Source organism: Lampetra planeri, chromosome 64 (assembly GCF_965212315.1).
Source record: "Lampetra planeri chromosome 64, kcLamPlan1.2.h2, whole genome shotgun sequence".
NCBI lineage: Eukaryota > Metazoa > Chordata > Hyperoartia > Petromyzontiformes > Petromyzontidae > Lampetra > Lampetra planeri.
In genome coordinates this window covers 4,401,898-4,423,940 of record NC_136170.1, presented here as the reverse complement: position 1 = coordinate 4,423,940, position 22,043 = coordinate 4,401,898, and the positions used below count along the sequence as shown (strand labels likewise).

Below are 22,043 nucleotides of genomic sequence, written 5' to 3'. Positions count from 1 at the left end.
TGTGCTTGCCTCTGCGTTTCTAACTGCGATTGCGTACGCGCACGTGCCCGTCTCTACATGCGTGTCTGCGTGCGTGCATGCGTCTGTGCAGGACCTCAGTCTGGCGCAGAACGCGGCAACTAACACAAAGACGCCAGTGCCGCTGGGCTCGCTGGCGCACCAGCTCTACCGCGTGATGTGTGCGCGCGGATACGCCGCCAAAGACTTCTCCTCGGTCTTCCAGTTTCTGCGGGAAGAGGAGGCCAAGTGAGCCGCCCTCTCCCCCCCACCCCCAACCGGCGGGGCAACGTCCATCCGGGATGGGCAGGGGATGGGGAGGCTCAGATTGTCCCCCGTCGTGCTGTGAACAGCAACGCTCGATGGAATGGCGTCGCAATGGACGATGAGTCGGTGACCTTGTCAATGCAACGGTGTCCCCGGGGTGTCGCGTGGCACGTAGCAAGCACGTGACAAGACCTACACACTACACATTTGCACGCACATGCGTATGTACACTCGCACGTATGGACACTCGCACGTATGGACACTCGCACGTATACTCACACGTATACACACACTCCCACATACATAGACATATACACTGGCATGTATCAACTCCTACAAATACACTCATACATGAACACACACGTGTACACAGGAATACACTCACACCCACTCGCACATACTCCGGTATACTCACACACCAGTACACTCACAAACACACTTCGGTACTCTCAAACACTTGGGTACACTCGCTCACATCGGTATACTCACTCACACTCTGGTACACTCACACCAGGACACTCACGCACACCGGTACACTCACACTTGGGTACACTCGCTCGCACACACCGGGACACTTACACACACACACTGATACTCACTCACACACACTGATACACTCCTCACACACACTGATACACTCGTATACTCACTCACACGCACTGATACACTCACTTACACACACTGATACACTCGTACACTCACACACACTGGTTCACACACACACTGATACTCACTCACACACACCGGTTCACTCACTCACACACACTTGATACACTCGTACACTCACTCACCCACACCGGTTCACTCACACACTGATACACTCGTACATTCACTCGCACGCACTGATACACTCACTCACGCACTGATACACTCACACACGCACTGATACACTCACTCACACGGTATACTCACACGCCGATACACTCACTCGCACACACTGATACTCACACACACACACAAACTCTCGTACACACACTCACCCCGGTATATTTGCACACACCGGTACACTCACACACTGATACACTCGCTCACACACTGATACACTCGTACACTCACTCACACGCACTGATACACTCACTCACACACACTGATACACTCACTCACACATACTGATACACTCGTACATTCACTCGCACGCACTGATACACTCACTCACGCACTGATACACTCACACACGCACTGATACACTCACTCACACGGTATACTCACACGCCGATACACTCACTCGCACACACTGATACTCACACACACACACAAACTCTCGTACAACACACTCACCCCGGTATATTTGCACACACCGGTACACTCACACACTGATACACTCGCTCACACACACTGATACACTCGTACACTCACTCACACGCACTGATACACTCACTCACACACACTGATACACTCACTCACACATACTGATACACTCGTACACTCACTCACACGCACTGATACACTCACACGCACTGATACACTCACTCACACACACTGATACACTCACACCGGTATACTCACACACACCGATACACTCACTCGCACACACTGATACACTCACACTCACACACTCTCATATACTCACTCATCCCGGTATACTCACGCATACCAGTACACTCACAATCACTCTGGCGGCGATCGCCAACCCACTCCTCCCTCCAGCACTTGAGCCGAGGTGTGTGCGTGTGTTTATTTTTTTGTACACAGCCACTAAGCACCGGCCCAAAGCGCCGAGGTGGCCAGCAACAATCGGCACGATCAACGTTGGTCATTGGATGAGAGCGTAATGAGGGTTGAGTCGGTACTGTCAGGAAGCGAGTCCTATGTTGTGCTCCGGGTGAGTCTCTCTCGCTCGGTGCTCTGTGCATCGCTGCTCATGCCGGCATAAGCACTACCACCACTAGGGTAGCAGGGGCGAGGGGTGCTTCACAAACGGTTCAGACTTCGCTCTTCACCAACGTTTAATAGCCGTGGCCGGGAATCGAACTCGGCGCGCTGGGTCGGTAGTAGCGCAAGGGACCGGTGATGCGTCCGCTGCTTATTTGCAAGGGTTCGTGGTTGGTGATTACTGCGTTGGCGGTGGTGCCAGTGGTGGTGTAGTGTTGACCGTTGTTATCCTACCACATGCCATCTGCTTCTCTGTGGACGCTGAGTGATGATGTGGGCTCGGCACGGAGAGGCCTGTGGAACCCCCGCCGCCTCCTTGGTTGCGTGTACGGGACACGTGTGCCAGTGGAGGAGGGTGGAGCGAAGCAACTTATACGTCAGGAATCGCAGGGGGAGGAGGTTGTGATGATGGGTGGGACACGTGGTGGTGTGCAGTAGAGGAGGATTTGTTTAACACGTAGGCTTTTGCGGCCAATATCCATAGAGGAGGTTTTTTTGGGTTATATTGTTCCCACCTGATTGGCTCACAGGTGACGACATCACATTTATCCCCTCTATTTAAGACCATAACAGGAGGAGGATTTCTCCACAACTGACTTTCGCCTCGTGAGGCTGGTTGTATAATCTGGCGAAGTGTCACGGCTACTCGAATTGTAAATGCTGTGGGATAACTCTACAACGCACAACCGGTTAGTGCTGTACTAGTAACGAATTGGCATGTTTTATTAATGTGACAAACCTTACTAAATGTCTGTGTTGGGTTTAACCAGACATATTTACACGATCTAACCAAAAAAAACCTTCATGGAGGAGGATTTGGTCTACTCTTCAACGTCGTACCAAGACATTGGAGAATAGAGGTGGGATGTACCCACACTTTACTCCACCGCACGCAACCTTGCCAAACGACTTGTAACTACGGTGGTGAAGTTTATTCACACATGTACGTGTGTGTGTACGTTTAACTTTTCGCACCGTACATCAGCCAACCGTGCTAATCGGAGGTGCGGGGGAGGACAACAAACTAAACAACAAGTTAATAAATTAGTTTTCATATCTAGATTTAAAAAGTCCTTACCGTGCCCGTCCCTCTAAATAAACAATGCAAGTATATATTTTTTTAACACATCCCTTCAGTCACGCAGCCTTCTAGGAGTTGCATCTCATCGGCAGTCACTCGTTTTATAATGCTGATGAGACAGTCAAAACCCAGAGTCCAGAGTTTTGCTTGCATCCGGGACCCACAAATATAACGCTGCTAAGGCCGTGTGGCCGACGGGATGTTGGCAGGGACCGGTCACAGACGTGTTGTGCTACTTTGAGGGAGGAGGATTTTTTGGCCATTGCCTTCCGTCGGGTTCGGCAGCAAGAATTTCACCCTGGGTTCGATTCCCAACTCGGGCATCCTTTCTGTTGTGGAGCGCGTGTTCCTGTGCGTGCGTGTGCCAGTGTGGTCTCTTCAGCGGTGAGCGCGACGCTGCACTGCAAACTTGGTGACCCGAGTTAGATTCCCACTCACGGCCACCAACACCAGTGACGATTATCTGAACCGGTCCTGGGCCTAAAATGAGTACCTGTTGCAGTGTGTAGTAAACATCGCCACTCGGGAGACAAAGGCGGCAGGGCCTGGTGTTCGCCACCCACCCCCTCGTGTGCCGTGCCGGCCTTCATAGGTGTTGCTCACGAACGGCACTTGCCCCAGCAGTCTGTTCAGGCTTCACGGGGGGTCTTTGTTGTCTCTATCCCCCCCCCCCCTGTTCTGCATGGGGATTCCCTCCGGCTTCCTCCCCATAGCTAAACCCACGCGCACACGCGAGCAGTGGCACTGCTTTTGGCCACAACCACATCCCCCAGCCAATGCTGAGAGATGAGCCCTGCAGATCACTCGACTGGGATCACTGCAGCAGCAACAACTTTACCCCCTGACTGCGAAACACCCGACCGGACCCTCCTGAACGTGAGTCTTGAGACTCACCTGGGTGTAATCAAGTGGAATCGATAATAAATCCTGTGGTCGATCGAGGCGTGTGCGGTGGTTACAATGCGAGCGGTACGAACGTCTTGCAGTCTTCGTGTGATGTCCGAGTGATGGGTGCAGGCGTTTTCCACCCCCCCCCCCCCCCCCCCCGTTTTCTGGCACTCACGAGGGCACGGATTCAAGCCTCTGCCTTCACAGCGACGCACCAAGCCTTCACTCAACAGCAGCAGCCGCCGCCAAGTGGCGGTGACGTCGCCACGACACCTGTACAAGGCGATGTGCACGTTAAAGCCACGTGGAAACTTCGAAGGCTCACCCGCTGACACGTTACAGGACAGATCCAAGAGGGGCCATGGGTTGACTGGCCCCCTATGCCAACTTGCTGTGCTTTAGCCACCTGGTGCTCTGCACGTTGTTGTGAGCGTGGCTCTGCCCTCCATTGTTGCTGGAGGGCGATTGCCTCCAACTGCCCAGTCGCAGCGTCCTTCACGAGACTCCTCCATAGAGTCCGATCTTGACACCGCTGGTACCGGTCATCGGCAAGTCCACTCAGCTCCACATCCGACACATTGTCAACTGCGAGTGGCCGCGTTACATCCCCGTGCTAAGAAATCCGCTGCAGCAGCATCGCCCCACTAGTGCCACGGTGGCAAGGTGTCGTGGGTTTGATCCCAACCCCGACGCCTGTATATTTGGATTTTGCATCTTCTACCCGTGGTCGTATGGATTTCTGTCTGGGTCAGGTCCTTCAGTTTTCCCCTCCACATTTAAAATAAAAAAAATCACACGTTGAGAATATTTGGCCAATACTATAAATGTTCATGTGATAATAAGCCACTTCGTTGAGCTATCATTTGTGATAGCCTGGTCGCTTCAGGAAATGTGTTTATATAGCTCGGAGGGCTTTACCTGGTAAAATAAAATGCAAAGTTTAGTTTAGAGTCTTGAGACAGACTTTCCTAGGTTAACGAGCGGGGCAATACATATGTAGTGTTGTGGATTCAGGAGACGCTGGAGACGGTTCTTGGAGGCAACACTATTAAACCACCTCGGCAGTACAGTCCCAGAACACTCAGGGTTACTGTCCTGTACCACTGTCTGGGGAGGTACTGCCTCCGGGCTAACGTGCCCTAACACAGGACTACACTCAGGGTCCTCCAGCAATGGGTGCCTCGGGGGAGGCTATTCTAACTCGCCCTAGCCAGGGTGCGAGTTCCGGCCAATGACCCACTGGACCCAGCCCTTACAAGGACGTCGGGCCAGGGGTTCCCAGGGTCTCACCACTGAGCCGCACAGCGTCCCGGCCCTGATACGGACAGCGGGGCTAGGGGTCTCCGGGTCCTATCTCGCTGGTTTTCGGTCTTCAACTCGTCCCGATCGGCTGGGGAGGTGCCCTTTTATGCCCCTTGCCTATCGAGGGATGGGGTTGCGTTGGGATCCTAGATCCCCCGCAGCCCCCCCCCCCTCCCGTTGGTAGCACCGAGGGGCATAGCTGTCTGGGATCCTGAGCCCCCAGCAGCCCCTCCCCTGACGGTACAAGGTACCGCCTCCAGATGGGCCCCGTCTACCACTGCCGGTAAGTGCGGCCCATCTACGGCACGACACATACATGGCACGCAGTTGGTATGGATCGGAGAGCTAAAGATTGACAAACGACTGCGTGGGTCTGCTATGTAAATTCCGCTGCACGTAGAGGATGCACGTGGGTATGGAGGCAAAGGATGGTGCCCGGCAGAGGAGGCGGGGACTGATATTCGTGGGATGAGGGTGGAGGGTGATGGTTGGGCAATGTGATGAGAGAGTTGAGCGCGGGGGTGGAAATGAGTAGGATAGAGAAATCCGGATGTCAAGGGAGATTCCACTGCGATTGGGGGAGGGAGCTATGGAGAGGGGGGGGGAGCTGTGGAGAGGGGGGGGAGCTGTGGAGAGAGGGGGGAGGGAGCTGTGGAGAGAGGGGGGAGGGAGCTGTGGAGAGAGGGGGGAGGGAGCTGTGGAGAGAGGGGGGAGGGAGCTGTGGAGAGAGGGGGGGAGCTATGGAGAGAGGGGGGGGGAGCTGTGGAGAGAGGGGGGAGGGAGCTATGGAGAGGGGGGGGAGCTATGGAGAGAGGGGGGAGCTGTGGAGAGGGGGGGGGGCTGTGGAGAGGGGGGGAGCTGTGGAGAGGGGGGGGGGGCTGTGGAGAAGAGAGGGGGGCTGTGGAGAGAGGGGGGAGGGGCTACGCCGGTCTCCGCCCCGCCAGGTGCGTGTCGCCCTGGACACGGTGATGGTGGTGGTGGAAGCGCCTCCCCCTCTGTCGCTATCCTCTCAATCCTCTCACGCCGCTCTCTCCTCTCAAGGCTCTCTCTCTAACTCGTTATCTTTGCCATTGCGCCAGCTCCTATCGCCGAGGTAGAGCGAGGCAAGTGGAGAGAGGAAGATGCGAGTGGTCCACGTCTGTGGGTTCTCGCGCAGACAAAGGTGAGGGCGCGTGTGTGTGGGGAGGTGGGTCGGTGAGTCCGTTTTAGTGAGCGCGAGTCGGGGAGCGAGGGTTGAGTGTTGTGACTTGCACACACAGACCCATAGACTCGCACACCGACCCATAGACTCACACACCGACCCGTAGACTCACACAGAGACCCGTAGACTCACACATGGATTGGGTTGCGATGAAACGAGGTTCCCAGGTACAGCGAGCTTTTCGAGCGAATCCCGGATCCGGGAAACATTCCCTGCCAGCGCCCGGATCTCCCGCACCACTCGGCCGCTCTCCACGCTGCGCACCACGGGAGCACCATGGGTTTCACCCACACACAGCCCCATATTTGAATTCAGCACATCAAAATCCATAATAAACAGCACATTTCATCTCTGAAGCAGACGAAGTCTAAAAATTGTAGACCAGTGTAATGAGTGAGCATCTCAGGTCTGTTGTCTCTTTCGTCACTCGCCAGCAGACCATGGAGTAAGAGACAGATGTCGACATGTCGACCCATCTTGTGTGTGAGGTGCCACAGTGGTTAGGAGATGTTAACTTCCTCGCCTGGTATACAGGAGGTTGTATGTGCGATCCCTAGCCTGACGCCTGCTGTATATTTGGAGCGTGCGTGTCTTTCTCTCCCCGTAGCCACTTGGATTTATTTTTCCGCTCGTCCTCCGGTTTTTCACCTCCACATTTAGAATCAACATGCGTTCAGTATAGTTGGCTGCCGCTATGAATGTACACGTGATAAGCCACTTCATTGGGCTATACTTTGTGGCCAGGTCACTTCTGAAAAAGAGCCAATAGCTCGGTGGGCCTTATCTGCTAAAAAAAGAAAAAGTTAATAGTTTACTCCTCAGTGCCTGCTATGATTTTCATGCTGCAATTTCATTTGTTTTAACAATCTCTCCGCGGGTCATTCTTGAGAAGCGGCGTAAGGCTTAAACGGCGTTTCTCACGCTGCGTCGACATCAATCAACAAGCCATGATGTCCTTATCACGAGAAGCAAGGAGCGAGCACAACGCACGGCCTTCCAGCCACGCGCCACGACTGTGCGCCTACACACTCCCAATCGCGCTACGCTCCCAAACCCGCTACGCTGCACGTGCGTGGACTGTGATCCAGCACTGTGGAGGCAGCAGCGAGGGTTGGTGGATCACACGCAGATGGGTTGTGATTACTCCCTTTCCTGTCCACTCGCTGTACCGCCAGGAGAAGGCGGTTCAGCAAGTGGACTAATCGTCATCTGTTTCCATCTGTACGTGGATGGAGCGTTACCCACCCCCCCTCCCCTTGCGGAATGGATTTTCTCTGGATGCTCCACTTTCCTCCCTCTTGTAAAATAATAAAAACGACTCGTCGTTAAATTGGCCGAAACAGAATTCAACATTAAAAGCCAACGGCAGGACCCTTCCCTGAAGAAAAATGTGGGCTCTCATTGACAACCAAGTAAATCACTACGATTACTACGTTTGCCACGCACAGAGCGCGGTTTTGCATGGTCGTTGACATTCAGTCGCGATGTGCCCAAACTGGCTCCCAGCTTTTGCCTCATCGGCCCTCGGGCGGTCCGGCAGAGTTTAGCCTGGTTGACCCCGTGGGTGCTGCAGCATTGGCTTCCTCGCGATGAATATGGCTCAGATAGGCGCGCGTACTGTGGGTTTCTTGCTGTGGTTTAAGAAACTTCCCAGGAACTTTCCCAGGCCATTACAGCTGCACAGAGTGGGCTCCGATTAACAATGCTGCGTCCAATGCGGCCAATTTACAATTGGAGCGCTGCCAACAAAACCAATTGAGTTTGCCAATAGATGCATTCCCACGCAGCTATGTGCCCATCCGCAGACAAAGATCCCCCGTGTAGCCTATACAGACCTGTTGGGGCAAGTGCTGTTAGGGAGCACCGATTAGAGGGGTTGGGTGTGTTCACCACCATGGCTTTGTCTCCTGAGTGGTAACGTTCACACACCGAACTAATTACAGTAATAATTATTTCAGCCGGAGTCGACCTCGGGGAGGACCCAAGATTTGTTTGGATATTCGCGACTGGCGTTGAGCGAGAATGGAACTTGGGTGGCCAGGTCCGTCGCACGTTGCACTAACCATTACGCCACCGCTTCGTGGATGTGCTGGCAGGGGTGTGCTGCTGCTGTGCATGGCCCTGGTGCTGCTCATGGCCGTGAATCTCCTCCATCGGTGCGCATCCACCGAGCGGTCAGAGGCACTGAGCAACAGCTTCCCCGAGACCGGTATGAGAGCCACTGCCACCATCAATGCCACCACCATCACCACCGGCATCACCACCATCATCACCACCATCACCACCACCATCATCACCACCATCACCACCATCACCACCATCATCACCACTAGCATCACCACCAGCATCAAAATCAACACCATCACCATCATCATCACAACTAGCATTACCGTAACCACCACGACTACCGGCATCACCACCACCACCATCACCACCACCACGACCACCACCATCACCACAATCACCACCATCACCCCCACACGCACGCATGTAGGGCATAAGCGGTGCCGGTCGCCCCGTAACCCCGCAGGGCCACTGGCCTTGCGTCTCCGTGGCCTCACCGAGACGCTGGAGGAGCTCGACATGAAGCTGCAGAGTGTCGGTGGCCTGGACTCGGCGCTCGCATTCTTGCTGCAGCTCAACGCCACCCTCCACAGGTATGCCCGGCGTTCACGCACGCACAGGTACGTCCGGGGGTTAGTGGATCACGCACACACAGGTACGCCCTGCGTTGGTGGATCACACACACACAGGTATGCCCTGCGTTGGTGGATCAAGCACGCAGACCCCCGTCCCTTCCATGGGTGGTGAGGAGGAGATGTACGTGTGCGTGCTCGTACATAGGTTAACTTCTTTCGCAGCGTACATAGCCAACAGTGCTAATCAAAGGCACCTTGAGATCGCCAGGAGAAGGTGGTGCAGTAAAGTGTGGACTAATTCCCATGTGTGCCTTCGGCGTGGGATGGAGCGTTGCCCCCTCACATGTGTGGCTTGCATCCGGGCACTCCAGTCTCCTCCACGGGTATGGAACGCTCACCGGCTGCCTATGAATACCTCTCGACATGTGGATCAGAATCGCGATTTTGGTGTCGATGTTAATCATGAGATGATCGGTCAGACAAGTTATGCTACCACTGTGTGTGGGTGAAACCCGTGGGGGTTCGGTGTGGGTGAAACCCGTGGGGGCTCGGTGTGTGTGAAATTCGTGAGAGCTGCGTGTGTGTGAAACCCGTGGAGGCTGTGTGTATGTGAAACCCATGGTGCTCCATGTGGCGCGCAGCATGGAGAGCGGCCGAGTGGTGCGGGAGATCCGGGCGCTGGCAGGGAACGTTTCCCGGATCCGGGATGCGCTCGAAAAGCTCTCCGGGGTCTCGGCACCGCCACGGCGACGGAGCGCCAACATCGGTACCACGGGCGGCAGCATCGCCATCACCGACATCATTATCTCCATCATCCCCATCATCGCCATCATCGGAATCATTACCATCATCAGCATCATCATCAGCATCATTACAATATCAGCATTGCGAACATCGGCTCCATCACCACCATAATCATTAGCATAATTACCACTGTCATCAGCATCACAATCTGCAGCAGCGGCAGTATTGCTCAACCCAAGACGTTGGGGTGACAGGGTGGAGACAGTGGAGTGGTGATGCTCGTGCCTCACAACTAGAAGCACCTTGTTTCGATTTCTGACTCGGGTGCATCTCTGTGTGGAGGAGTTTGTATGTTCTCCCCATTTTCCAGACGGGCAACGCTGTCGTGGGCAGTGCTGTGGGGGAAGGGCCAATTCCGATTGGCCTTTCCCGTCATGGCGTTTGTGACCACCTGGATGGGTGCGTGGGGCTGTTAACCCCTCCACCTTCAATTAATTACTATGCTTGTGCCGGAAGCCCCAGGGGGACAGGCATCTATGACGTTTCCTGGCCAAACCCCATTTGGCGGAGCCAGGAGACTGAATCCTTACCCTCGGGCCTCCTCGAGAAAGAACAAAAAACCACTACGTGTGGCCACGTGGAATGTTCGAGCGCTCACTGTGGAGGAGAGGCTGCCACTCCTCTGTCGGGAGCTGGACCGGTACCGCCTGGATCTCTGGTATTCAGGAGGTCCGGTGGACCAGCTCTAGCTCCTGCCACCATGAGGGGTGGACAGTCCTCTTCTCGGGGCAGGAGACTGCCAAACAACAGGGAGTGCCTCTTCTTCTGAACAAAATAATGAAGGGGGCGTCGGAGCGTGGCGGTGAGGTGTGGGAAGCTGTAAGCCCCAGCCTACTTTGGGCTCGCCTTCCTATCAACCAGAGGCGAGGAGTGGTGGTCGTGGTTACTTATGCCCCCACTGAAGACGAACATCCGTGGAGGGATGCAGGCAAGGCAGATGAGTCAGATGCCTTCAATGACCTCCTGTCACAGGTGCTAGCTATAATGGCCCCTCAGGATAGAGTCATCTTGTTGGGTGACTTCAATGCCCGAGTTGGTCATGATGCTGGCACCTGGTCTGGAGTGATTGGAAGGCATGGGCCAGATCAGCTCAATAACAACGGCAGGAGGCGGCTAGATTTTTGTGCAGGCCATGGGCTTGTAATTACCAACACGCTGTTCGGGCATCGGCGCATCCACACAACATCATGGATGCATGCCGGGTCCAAGCATAAACATCTGCTGGACTACATAGTGATGGAACAGCGGATGCGATCAGTGACACCAGGACCTACCGTGGAGCTGATCTGCCCACTGACCTTCGACTTGTCATCTGTAAGATGCGCCTGCCATTCATCGACTTCAGTGGTGGGTGTACACCCAGGACCCCATTCAAACCCTTCGTGGCATGGTCTCAGCTAGCTGATGAAAGTTGCAAGCAAGAATTTAATCATCGCTTGCGGCTGGGGTTGGCATCGTCCCCCACTCCTTCTGATGTCGAGGGGAAATGGGTGAGGATTAGGACTGTGGCTCATGCAGCTGCAATGGCTGCTTTGGGTACATGGTTCAGACCTCCCCAGAGACCCTGGCTGACAGAGGAGGTGTTCAAGCTGGCTGAGAAAAAGTGACAGGCCCACTCTCATCGGCGACAGCATCCCACATCGGAGAATGAAGAGGCTTACCGCAGCCTTCGCTCGGAGGTTCAGAGAGCCATGAGGCGCTGCAAGGATAGGTGGTGGTCGCGGGTTGCTGAGGAGATGGAGTCTGCCTCAGTGGCCCGCGATCACAAATCGCTCTTTAATTCCATCAAAAAGTAAACTGCAGCGCCACAACTATTACCATCATTAGGGAAAAGAATGGTGATCCGATCTCCGACCCCCAGGAACAGGTTTGCAGATTTGCTGAGCATTTCTGTGAGGTCCTGGGGGAGGAGAAATCCCTCAGTCAGGAAAACAACGTGGCACAAAGTGGGGATGACCCTGCTGAGGCTGCGGTGCCTCAAATATTGCAAGAGGAAGTCACCCCCTGTGAGTGGCTGGCTGAGGTGCCATCTGTTGAGGAAGTACTGAGGGCGATCCAAAGTCTGAGACCAGGAAAGGCACCGGGCAGAGATGATCTCCCAAGCGAAATTCTGAGGGAGGGTGTCGTTTGTACAGACTGCCTTACATGACATCATAACAGCAGTCTGGACCACTGTACGGGTTCCGCAGGATTGGCAGGATGCCCTGGTGGCCCCCCTCTTTAAGAAGGGGGACCGCAAAGACTGTAACGACTACAGGGGCATCTCACTCAGTGTGCTGGGAAAGGTCCTGGCAAGGATATTCAACATTGCCTTGCTAGGCACGCTGAGGAGAGGCTTGTGGAGCCTCAATGTGGTTTCAGGAAAGGGCTGTCCTGCACGGATGCCATATTTTCTGTTCGTCTGCTACAGCAGAGGTGTAGGGAATTCCAACAAGACCAACATCTCTGCTTTATTGACCTGGTCAAGGCCTATGATACCATCAGTAGGCCTGGGCTCTGGGTTGTTCTTCGTGCTTTCGGAGTCCCTGACCCTCTGCTCACGATCATTAAGGGCCTTCATGATGATAAGCGGGCTCGGGTAAAACTACGTGGCCGGGAGTCGGAGCCATTCTCCATCTGGTACAGATTCAATGGGAGGCTGTTCGATGCCTGAGTGCGGTCAAGGGATGGCTCCCTATTGGTCAACCACGTTATGCATGCCGATGATTTGGTAATTGCCGCTCACTCAGAGGAGGAGTTGGAGGCGCTGCTGCTGAAACTGGAGCGTGCCACTAAGAGTTGGGGCCTTACCATCAGCCCCACCAAAACTAAGCACCTGCCTGGGTATTTTTTACCATCAGGCACTCCACCCCCACAACTCCCAATTGGTGATGCGGCGGTTGTGAAGAAAGTGGAGAGTTTCCCATACCTGGGCAGTGTGCTCATGACCAGCTCCGGTTTAACAGCAGAGGTCTCACTCCGAATTAGTCGAGCGGCATTATCTTTTCATCGGTTGTGTAAAGGAGAGCCGACACAAGATTGCAGGGGTCTCGTCCTTTAATCCTTTTCTTCCATCCACACCTGTCCCCAGCGGTCCCAATATCGTTCCCGCCAAAGGCCCCCTCTTCCCGCCCGTTCTCTCCTTATATCTCCTCGATCACCCCTCCCACTAACCCCCCTATTGGTGGGAATCCTTCCCCTGACACCCCTACATCACCCCCCCCCCCCCCCCGGAGAAAAAATAACCATCCTCGGTTCTGCCTCCCCCATGGACCATTTAAGTCTCCCCATGCCTCCCACCACTGACAGTGACGACAGCCCTTAACCCCCCCACAACCATACAATGCAATATAACACAACAAAATCAATTGCGCGGCCTGCCCGGGTCTCCAGCCAGCGTCCCGTAACAGCCCGGACATCCACAGGCAGCAGATGACCGTGGCGGCCCCCTCCTTCAAAGGCCCTCTCGTCGTGGTGCCTGGTTCGGTGGTGCCGGTGTCGCCTTGCCTGGCGCCGCTGTCTCTCTGGCCCCCGCTCGTGCCGCCGCTCCGTCAGGCCTCACATGGGGTGCTGTAGGTGACAAGGGAACACAGGGCACCGAACCCCCTGCTGGTCAGCGCGTGGTGGTCGGCGACCTTGGCCTGGGTAGGGATGATGATGATGTTGGCAGTGATGTTGGTGGTGATGTTGGTGAAGATGACAGTGGAGAGATGTATGGCTTAAGGCGGGTGGGGTGTACAAACCATCGTCGCTTACCCAGTTGGACCTGGACGCACTGCGGTCGGAGTGCTTTAATGACCTCGACCGGCCCTTTCCAGGGTCGGTGCAGCTTTGGGGAGAGGCCAACCGGCACCTGAGGACAGTGTAGCCATGCCTGGTCCCCGACTTTAAAGGGCTTGGCTGTCACTGTCCTCTCCCGTATCCGTACATTACTCTCTTGGCTCGTGGCCGATGCGGCATCGGCTGCTTGGCGGGCCTCTCTCAAATAAATGAGGGAGGTCTTTAGTGCCTTCGGCCATGCGTCAGCTCTTGCGGGAATGTCCGTCAGCTGCACCTCAATAGGCGGAACGGGATCCCGTCCGTACATCAGGAAAAACGGCGAGAACCCCGTCGCCGCGTGCGGGGCCACCCTGTACGCCGCTAAGACCGATGGAATGTGGAGGTCCCAGTCGGAATGGTTTTCGTCCACCACTTGGGACAGCATGGCCGCTATGGTGCGGTTAAGTCACTCTACCATCCCATCGGTCTGGGGATGATACGGAGATGTTCGGACCTTTTTAGTGCCCAGGATAGAGCAGACATCCTTCAATAGCTGTGAGGAAAAATTCCTGCCCTGATCCGTGAGCAACCGCTCCGGTGCCCCCTTATCAAGGACATAGCCTCCCACGAAGGCATCGGCGATGGTCTGTGCCGTTTGGTCCGGGAGGGCCCACGCCATCGGCCACCTCGTGCAGTACTCGACTCCGACCAACAGGTATTTATTTCCCCGTGGCGTGACCGGCAGTGGTCCCAGGATGTCCAATGCAACCAATTCGTTGACCCTGGTCACCGTGATGGGCTGTAGGGGCGCCCGGCTTACCCGGGGTGGCGGCTTTCGCCACGCACATTCGACGCAGGTAGCGACCCATCGATGCACGTCAGCGGTCATACCTGGCCAAAAGTACTGACCCTGTAATGTGTACAGTGTCTTCCGCCCCGCCAGGTACAGCAGCTGGCGGCCGTGTACGTCCATAACCAATTGTTGACGCAGCAACTCCGGAACTACCAGGCATCGTCGGCGCCCTGTCGGGTCCCATCGCATGAGGAGGTCCTCCCATACGATGTACTCCTCCCCCCCTGCCTCTGCTGAGGCGCGTAGCGTTCGCAGTGGGGCTTCCTCCAGCTGTAGCCGTCGCCAATCGTCCAAGGTCAGCCCCAGGTCGTGGTCGGTCAGCTGGACCTCACCCTGTGCGTCCTCCGCCGTGCGTACGGGAGCGATGACCATCCCCTCCGGCCTCGCCTCCTTGCAGCGTGCCCAGCCTGTGGTGCATGCACAAGGGCCCTGGGGCGCCAGTCGGGACAATGCGTCTGCGTTGGCATGTCTGGTCCCTTTGCGATGCACTACTTGGTACCTGTACTCCTGCAGGTGCTCTATCCATCTGGCCAGCTGGCCCAAAGGCTGGTCGATGCGGAGCGAATACTGCAAGGCCGCGTGGTCAGTGCGGACCGTAAATTTGCGACCATACATGTAGGGTCGGAATTGCTGCACGAAGTGAGGAGTTCCCTACGTGTGACGCAGTAGCGCTGCTCCGCTGATGAAAGCACGCGACTACCGTAGGCGATAACCACCTCCCGACCCTGCTGAACTTGCGACAAAACACTGCCGATGCCCACATCGCTGGCGTCCGTGTCCAGGATAAAGGGGAGGCCAAAATCCGGAAAGGTCAATGGCGGTGCATCTGTCAGACGTGAGCGCAGCTGCTGGAATGCCTCTTCCTCCAGAGGGCCCCAATAAAACCTCTGGTTCTTCGCCGTCAACACGTGCAAGGGCTTGGCAATGGTTGCGAAGTTGGGTACAAACCGGCGGTAGTAAGAAACGAAACCCACAAACCGGCGTACCTCTGGAACCGTTGTGGTAACAGCCCAGGCCCTCACGCAGGCCGTCTTTTCGGGGTCTGTAGCCACTCCAGACTCACTGACGACGTGGCCCAAGTAGCGTACCGACGACTGCATAAGGTGGCACTTCGACAGCTTGAGCTTCAAGTTCGCATTCCGGAACCGCAGGAATACCTGACGTAATCGGTCAATGTGTTCCTCGAATGATCGGCTGAAGACAATGCCGTCATCCAGGTAGATGAGGCACGTTTCCCATTGGAGGCCTGCTAAGGCCAACTCCATTATGCGTTGGAACGTCGCCGGCGCAGTCTGGAGGCCCATAGGCAGGCAGTTGAACTCGAACAGGCCCTGTGGTGTCCGGAACGCTGTTTTAGGCCGGGAGTCCGCGTCTAGTGGGACCTGCCAGAACCCGGACAATAAATCCAGTGTACTGAAACATTTTGCTCCCGCCAGTGCATCCAATGAGTCGTCAATACGTGGTAGGGGATATGCGTCGGCCAGCGTGACGGCATTGAGGCGTCGGAAGTCCACACAGAATCTCAGTGACCCGTCTGACTTCTTGACTAGGACCACCGGTGCCCCCCAGGGACTCGAGGATGGAGAAATTATGAGGGCCCGCAGCCTCTCCTGCACCGCTTGTTGAATGTGCCCTTTTTCCATTGGGCTCATTCTGTATGTGTTTTGGCGCAGGGGTGCGGCATCTCCCGTGTTAATGTGGTGCTGCGACAAATTTGTGCGCCCTAGGTCGAACGGTCCCCGGCTGAACACGTCCGAGAACTCGTGCAATAACGAGTGCAGCTGCTGTTTCTGGTCGGGCGGCAATCCCGGCTCAGGCCCCGCCAGCTGGTCCATCCACGATTCGGCCCCTCTGTCCTCGGACTGGCTGATGCTGCCTACAAGCTCGGGCTCTGTCCCTGGGGCTCCTAGTGACAAGGGACTAACGTGGGCCAGAACTGTTCCCTCCTGCACCGTCGCTGTTCTATCGGAGGTGTTCAGCACCTGAATGAACAGATGCTGGTTCCTCTGTACAATAGATTCGGCTCCCACCAGCGCATGGCGATCCATGGCAGCTGACGCCGGAGACATCAGGATGGGTGAGTCTGGTCGGGCTGTCACGAGGGGGGACCGATATTGCAGCGGAATCAGCATCTGGGCTGCCGGGGGAATGGAGACAGACTTACTGACCAGAGCCTGCACGTAGGGTACACCCCGGCTGGCCCCCTCCGCCTTTAGGAAATGGAGATGCGTTCCCTGGACTTCGACCCGCCCATTGGCCAGATCGATTTTCATTGGCATCCGCCTCAGAAAGTCCGTCCCCAACAGGCAGGGTACGGGCAACGTTGCGGAGACAAGGATGGGTCCTGCTACCGAAAGCTGCCCAATCTGTATCGGGGCTTCAACCTGGCCCAGGAAGCCCATGCTGCCTCCATTTGCTGCAATGAACGTTGTCTTGACGGGGACTAAAGGACGGATTTTATCCGGCAGCATCTCATGCATGGTGCTCGAGATGATCGTGGCTGATGCCCCCGTATCCACCAAGATACGTGCCGACACTCCCGCGATTTCACCGACCAGGACCGAGGTTCCTGACGTGGCCGCTACCACCCGCCTTGCCAGCTTCCTCCATTGTGTGGCTGAGTCCGGCCACTGACCAGACGGCGTCTCGTTATCCTGTGGTGCATGGTGAGATGATGGGGGATGGATATGAATGGACCGAAGATGGGGTTCCTCCCTTTGGAGTGCGTCGCAGCAGGGTGAGCGCGCCCTTGTTACATAGTGTGGGCTTCCCCCTGGGTTGCGGGCTGGGCTCTCTATGTGGTGCAAATTGCCCCCCCTTGGTGACGTAGGGTGGGCCTCCCTTGTGGTGTGGGGGGGGGCCCCCCCAGGGGGGCCGCCCCCCCATTGTAGGGGGCGGTGGGGACTGGGGGGTGGGCCTTCCCGTGAGCCCCTCCCTTCTCCCCTCCCTTTCCTTTGTCACGGGGGCGTGGTCCCCCTGGTTCCGTCTCGCTCCGCCGCAAAGCGGTGGTGAGGCGGGCCGTGGAACTGCTCCAGGGCGCAATGTCAATTTTGTGTGCCACCTCAGCACACGGGCCGTTGCCCCTGGCAACTCGCCGGTGTCGCAGGTAACTGGTGATGTCATGCCTGCCCGCGAAACCACGCCCGCCCGCGAAACCACGCCTGCCCGTGAAACCACGCCCACCCGCGACGTCACGCCCGCCCGCGACGCCACGCCCGGCATCGACGTCACTGCCGGCCGCGACGCCACCCCCGGCCGCGACGTCACTTCTGCCCGTGACGTCACCTCCGCCCGCGACGTCACGTCCGCCCGCGATGTCACCTCCGCCCGCGACGTCACCTCCGCCCGCGACGTCACCTCCGCCCGCGACGTCCCTCCCGGCCTCGGCGCGACTCCCGGCGCGGTCCCCGGCCTCGGCGCGATTCCCGGCGCGGTCCACGGCCCCGGCGCAATTCCCGGCGCGATCCGCGACACCACTTTCGGCCGCGACGTCACTTCCGGATGCAACGTCACGTCCGTTCGCGACGCCACTCCGGGTTGCGATGCCACTTCTGGTCGCGACGCGATCACAGGCCCCAGCGCTATCCCCGGCGTGATCCCCTTCCCCCGACCAGGACAGTGGGGACCGGGAAACGACACCGCCGGCGCCCACCCCGAGGAGACTCCAGGTGAGTTCGCGGCGTCGGAATTGTTATTGCTCGGCCCGACCGAGAGGCCGGGCGGGACGGCGTCACTTGCCTGGATCCTGTCGGCGTTCGGCCCCGGCGGGTTCCAGGTGACGTTGGCGGCCTCCGGCTCCGTGCGGCACCCCCTCGCCACATGCCCCTCTCGACCACAATGGTGGCAGACCCACGGGGCGTTCCGTCGGGGGGGCTCGGCGCGATGTTGTAGAGGCGGCTGCCAGCGATGCGGCGGCTGGTCGCGCCCCTGGTCTCTCTGCTCCGCCAGTCCCCGGATTGCCGCGTACACCTCTCGCAGCGATGGCTCCGGCTCAGACGTCGGGGGTCCGTTCCCAGCTGCCCCCCAGGCAGCCTGTGGCGACGGTGCAGGTTCAGCGGTTGGTGTCGCTGGACCCAGTTGCGCCGCGGCAACGGCTCGGCTGTTCCCCCCCGCCGCGCCAGCCACCCGGCCCACGGGTGGCGCCCGGCCCATGACCTGCTCGTGGGCTTGGATGGTCCGGGCAGCCCACAGCGAGGTGCGTTCCTCCGGCGTCACCACGGGCATTACAACGCTGGCGCGGCAAGCGTAGGCGATGAGGTGCTCGACCACGAGGTCCTCGAGCGCTTTTTCAGCCAGGCGAGGGAAAGCTCTCCTCGCCAACACGAGCAGCGCACCCCTGTAGGCTAAAGGGGATTCCTTAGCCCCTCGCTGGCGATCCTGGAACCGTTTAAAGGCTCCTTCCGCCGGGCAATAGATCTCCCCCAAAGCCCCGTAGGCCGCCTGTAGTGTGGACTTGCTGTGCGAGGGAAGGGAGGTGTAAGAGGAGAGTGCTTCTTCGCCCAGAACGGATGGCAGCGCTCGTAGTGCCTCTTCGTCTGTCCACTCGAGAGCGTGGAAGGCAGCCTCGAATCGGCGGACAAACCCCTCCCAATCTTCTTCCTCAGCCACGAACTTATCGACGGGCCCCAGCCGACGCGGCCGTCCTGCCACCTGCTCTCCGTGTTGGGTGTTTAGCCCTGGGGGTTTTGGCGGGAGCGGCGGCGGCTGGCGTGACGAGGTTGGTTGCGGCTCCTGCCCGGCTGGCTGGTCGGCCTCCGGGTCCCGTGGCCTCTCCTCCGGTAGTACGCGTGGGGGTGGGGGTCCCGGTGCTGGCGGGCCCCCCATAGGGAGCCTCTGCAGTAGCTCCTGGAGTGCCCTCTCTACGCGGGCCATGTGGTCCTCCATGGGGTCCTCCAGGCGATCCGGGCCCCCTGCTGCTGCTTCTGATAGCAGGCCCCCTTGTTGCCCGGGATGGGAAGGATCCCCGACCCCTGCTTCCTCTTCCCTTGGCTCTTTTCCGCGGGGATTCTTCTTTGTAGCCATTGTAATCCCACCGCTGCCACCAGATGTAAAGGAGAGCCGACACAAGATTGCAGGAGTCTCGTCCTTTAATCCTTTTCTTCCATCCACACCTGTCCCCAGCCGTCCCAATATTGTTCCTGCCAAAGGCCCCCTCTTCCCGCCCGTTCTCTCCTTATATCTCCTCGATCACCCCTCCCACTAACCCCCCTATTGGTGGGAATCCTTCCCCTGACACCCCTACAGTTGCGTAATGCTGTGTGGAAGCTACCTGGTCTGTCGCTCCGCACAAAGCTTCAAGTCTTCTCGGCCACGGTCAATTACTTCACTTCTCTATGCTTGCGAAACATGGACATCTTCGTCGATGGGAAACATTTAGGCTGGCCTGCCTACAATCCACCCTGGGTTTAGCCAGGTTGGATTGTGTGAGGAGCTCACAAATCCTTGAAAGATCTGGGCAAAGTCCCATCGGTCAGCTCCTCCGGCAGGCAAGGCTGCGTTGGCTGGGTCATGTAGCCCGCATGCCCAGTCACCGCATGCCTAAACAGCTTTTGTTCGGCCGAATAGAGGGGGCTAAATGGGCGTGGCACGGGCTAGAGAAGAGATGGAGTGATGTGGTACAGGAGGATGTGGAGCTGAGTGGACCTGCTGATGACTTGTACCAGCGGTGTCAAGATCGGCCTCTGTGGAGGAGGTTCGTGAAAGACGCCTCTGGGCAGTTGGAAGCAGTCGCCCTCCAACAACAACGGAGGGTGGAGGAGCGACGCTCACAACAACGAGCGGAGCGCCGGGTGGCTAAAGCACAGCAAGTTGGCACAGTAGGGGGCACAGGTGGTGCATCAGCCAGTCGTCTCAGTCAGTCGACCCGTGGCACCTGGGTCTGCCCCGTGACCTCCTGCCAGCGGGCGTTCGACACTTCACGTGGCTTAAAGGTGCACATAGCCTGGCACAAGCGTTGTGGTGACGTCACCGCCACTTAGTGGCCAATGGCGGTTGTTGTTGTGAGTGTGTGTTCTCCCCCTGTTCTGTGTGGGTTTCGTCAGGATTCTTCGATTTGCTACTTCTATAGCTCAGAATCAGAATATTTATTTAGACTGGAGGAGGAATCCGATGAGCTGGAAAGCTGTTTCCTTTTCACAAATGTCCAGTCAGGGCAGGTCAAAAGGTTACAACAACAAACAATACAAAAACACATTTAGGAGTGGCTGAGTACTTTAGAGGAAACCTAAGCAAATCACAAACAATACACCTTTATTTTTTATATAACCAGGTAAGGCCCACTGAGCTATGTAGCTGTTTTTCAAGAGCGATCTGGCCACAAATGATAGCACAACGAAGTGGCTTATCACGTGTAAATTTATTGCGGCCAAATACTCTAAACGCGTAATGTTGATTCTAAATGCGGAGGGAAAAACTGGAGGACCTGGAGAAAAATCAACGTGACCATGGGGAGAGAGGCATGGATACGCCAAATATACAATCTTGATCGAAATATACAGCAGGCATTGTCTGGGTCGGGATCGAACCCCCGGACATCCTGCATAACCAGCGAGGAAGTTAACATATCGCCATCTTCGCGCCCCTGCAGAGAGTGCGAGTGTGTGAGCGGGCGTGCAGTGGTTAGTCTAACCTGGCCACCAGAGTTCAATTCCCGCTTATGGGATCGAACCTCCGACATCCTGCATACTAGGCGAGATAGTTAACATCTCCTAACCACTTTGGTGCCCCAACTAAACCACGGTGCAGCAGCAGCAGCAACATGGCCGCCACTCACTCGACTGCAACAAAAACCTGGCACAACCCTTCTGAATAGAGAGCCTGGAGACTCGGTGAGAGTTTCTGGACACGCCCTAGACACCTCATGTGTGTGGTGGTTGTTATCGTTGTTGTGGTGGTGGTGGTGATGATTGTCGTGGTGATTGTTGTTTTGATGATTGTCGTCGTGGTTGTTGTTGTCGTTGTGGCAGGGAACGACTGCGATGTACCGAAGGATCCGGACTTCCCGCTGTGTCAGCACAAAGTCGAGGTGCCCCACCTCGCTCCTCTCCTCTCACGCATGGCACACCCCCATCTCTTCACTCGTCCAGCGCTCGACGGCGTTCACTATGTCTCAGTGTGAAATAGGTTAAAGACACAGTGAGGAAGTGTGAGTGGGTGAGCAGGTGAACGAATGGGCGAGTGGGTGGGTGAGTGAGCAAGTGGGTGAGTAGGTGAGTGTGAGTGGATGAGTAAGTGAGTGGGGGGGGTCAGTTTGTGATTGAGTGAGTGCATCAGTGCGTGTTGTCACCTGTGGTTGAAAATACAGTGACGGTGATGACGATGATGGTGACGTGGGAATGATGGCGATGCTGCTGTTGGTGCTGCTGCTGGTACTGCTGCTGGTGCTGCTGTTGGTGCTGCTGT

At 56.8% G+C, this 22,043-nt stretch overlaps 2 protein-coding genes across 3 annotated transcripts in view; both read left to right on the top strand.

Moving 5' to 3' along the window:
* Positions 1-4,156, top strand: part of HIBADH (3-hydroxyisobutyrate dehydrogenase) — a 30,301-nt gene extending 26,145 nt beyond the window's left edge. Inside the window, exon 8 of the mRNA XM_078619712.1 lies at positions 92-4,156. Within this exon, the coding sequence (XP_078475838.1) occupies positions 92-250 (159 nt within the window). The 3' untranslated portion in view covers positions 251-4,156. The remainder of the gene's footprint in view (positions 1-91) is intronic.
* Positions 4,157-6,324: 2,168 nt separating this feature from the next.
* LOC144737010 (alpha-1,6-mannosylglycoprotein 6-beta-N-acetylglucosaminyltransferase B-like) overlaps positions 6,325-22,043 on the top strand; it is a 53,827-nt gene continuing 38,108 nt past the window's right edge. The window contains exons 1-5 of one of the 2 annotated variants that reach the window (XM_078619658.1): positions 6,325-6,569; positions 8,705-8,817; positions 9,139-9,265; positions 9,889-10,013; positions 21,608-21,666. In XM_078619658.1, coding sequence (XP_078475784.1) covers positions 6,529-6,569; positions 8,705-8,817; positions 9,139-9,265; positions 9,889-10,013; positions 21,608-21,666 — 465 coding nt within the window. In that variant the 5' untranslated portion in view covers positions 6,325-6,528. Of the gene's footprint in view, positions 6,570-8,704; positions 9,266-9,888; positions 10,014-21,607; positions 21,667-22,043 lie in introns of both variants that reach the window. The other variant, XM_078619656.1, reaches the window with a different exon arrangement.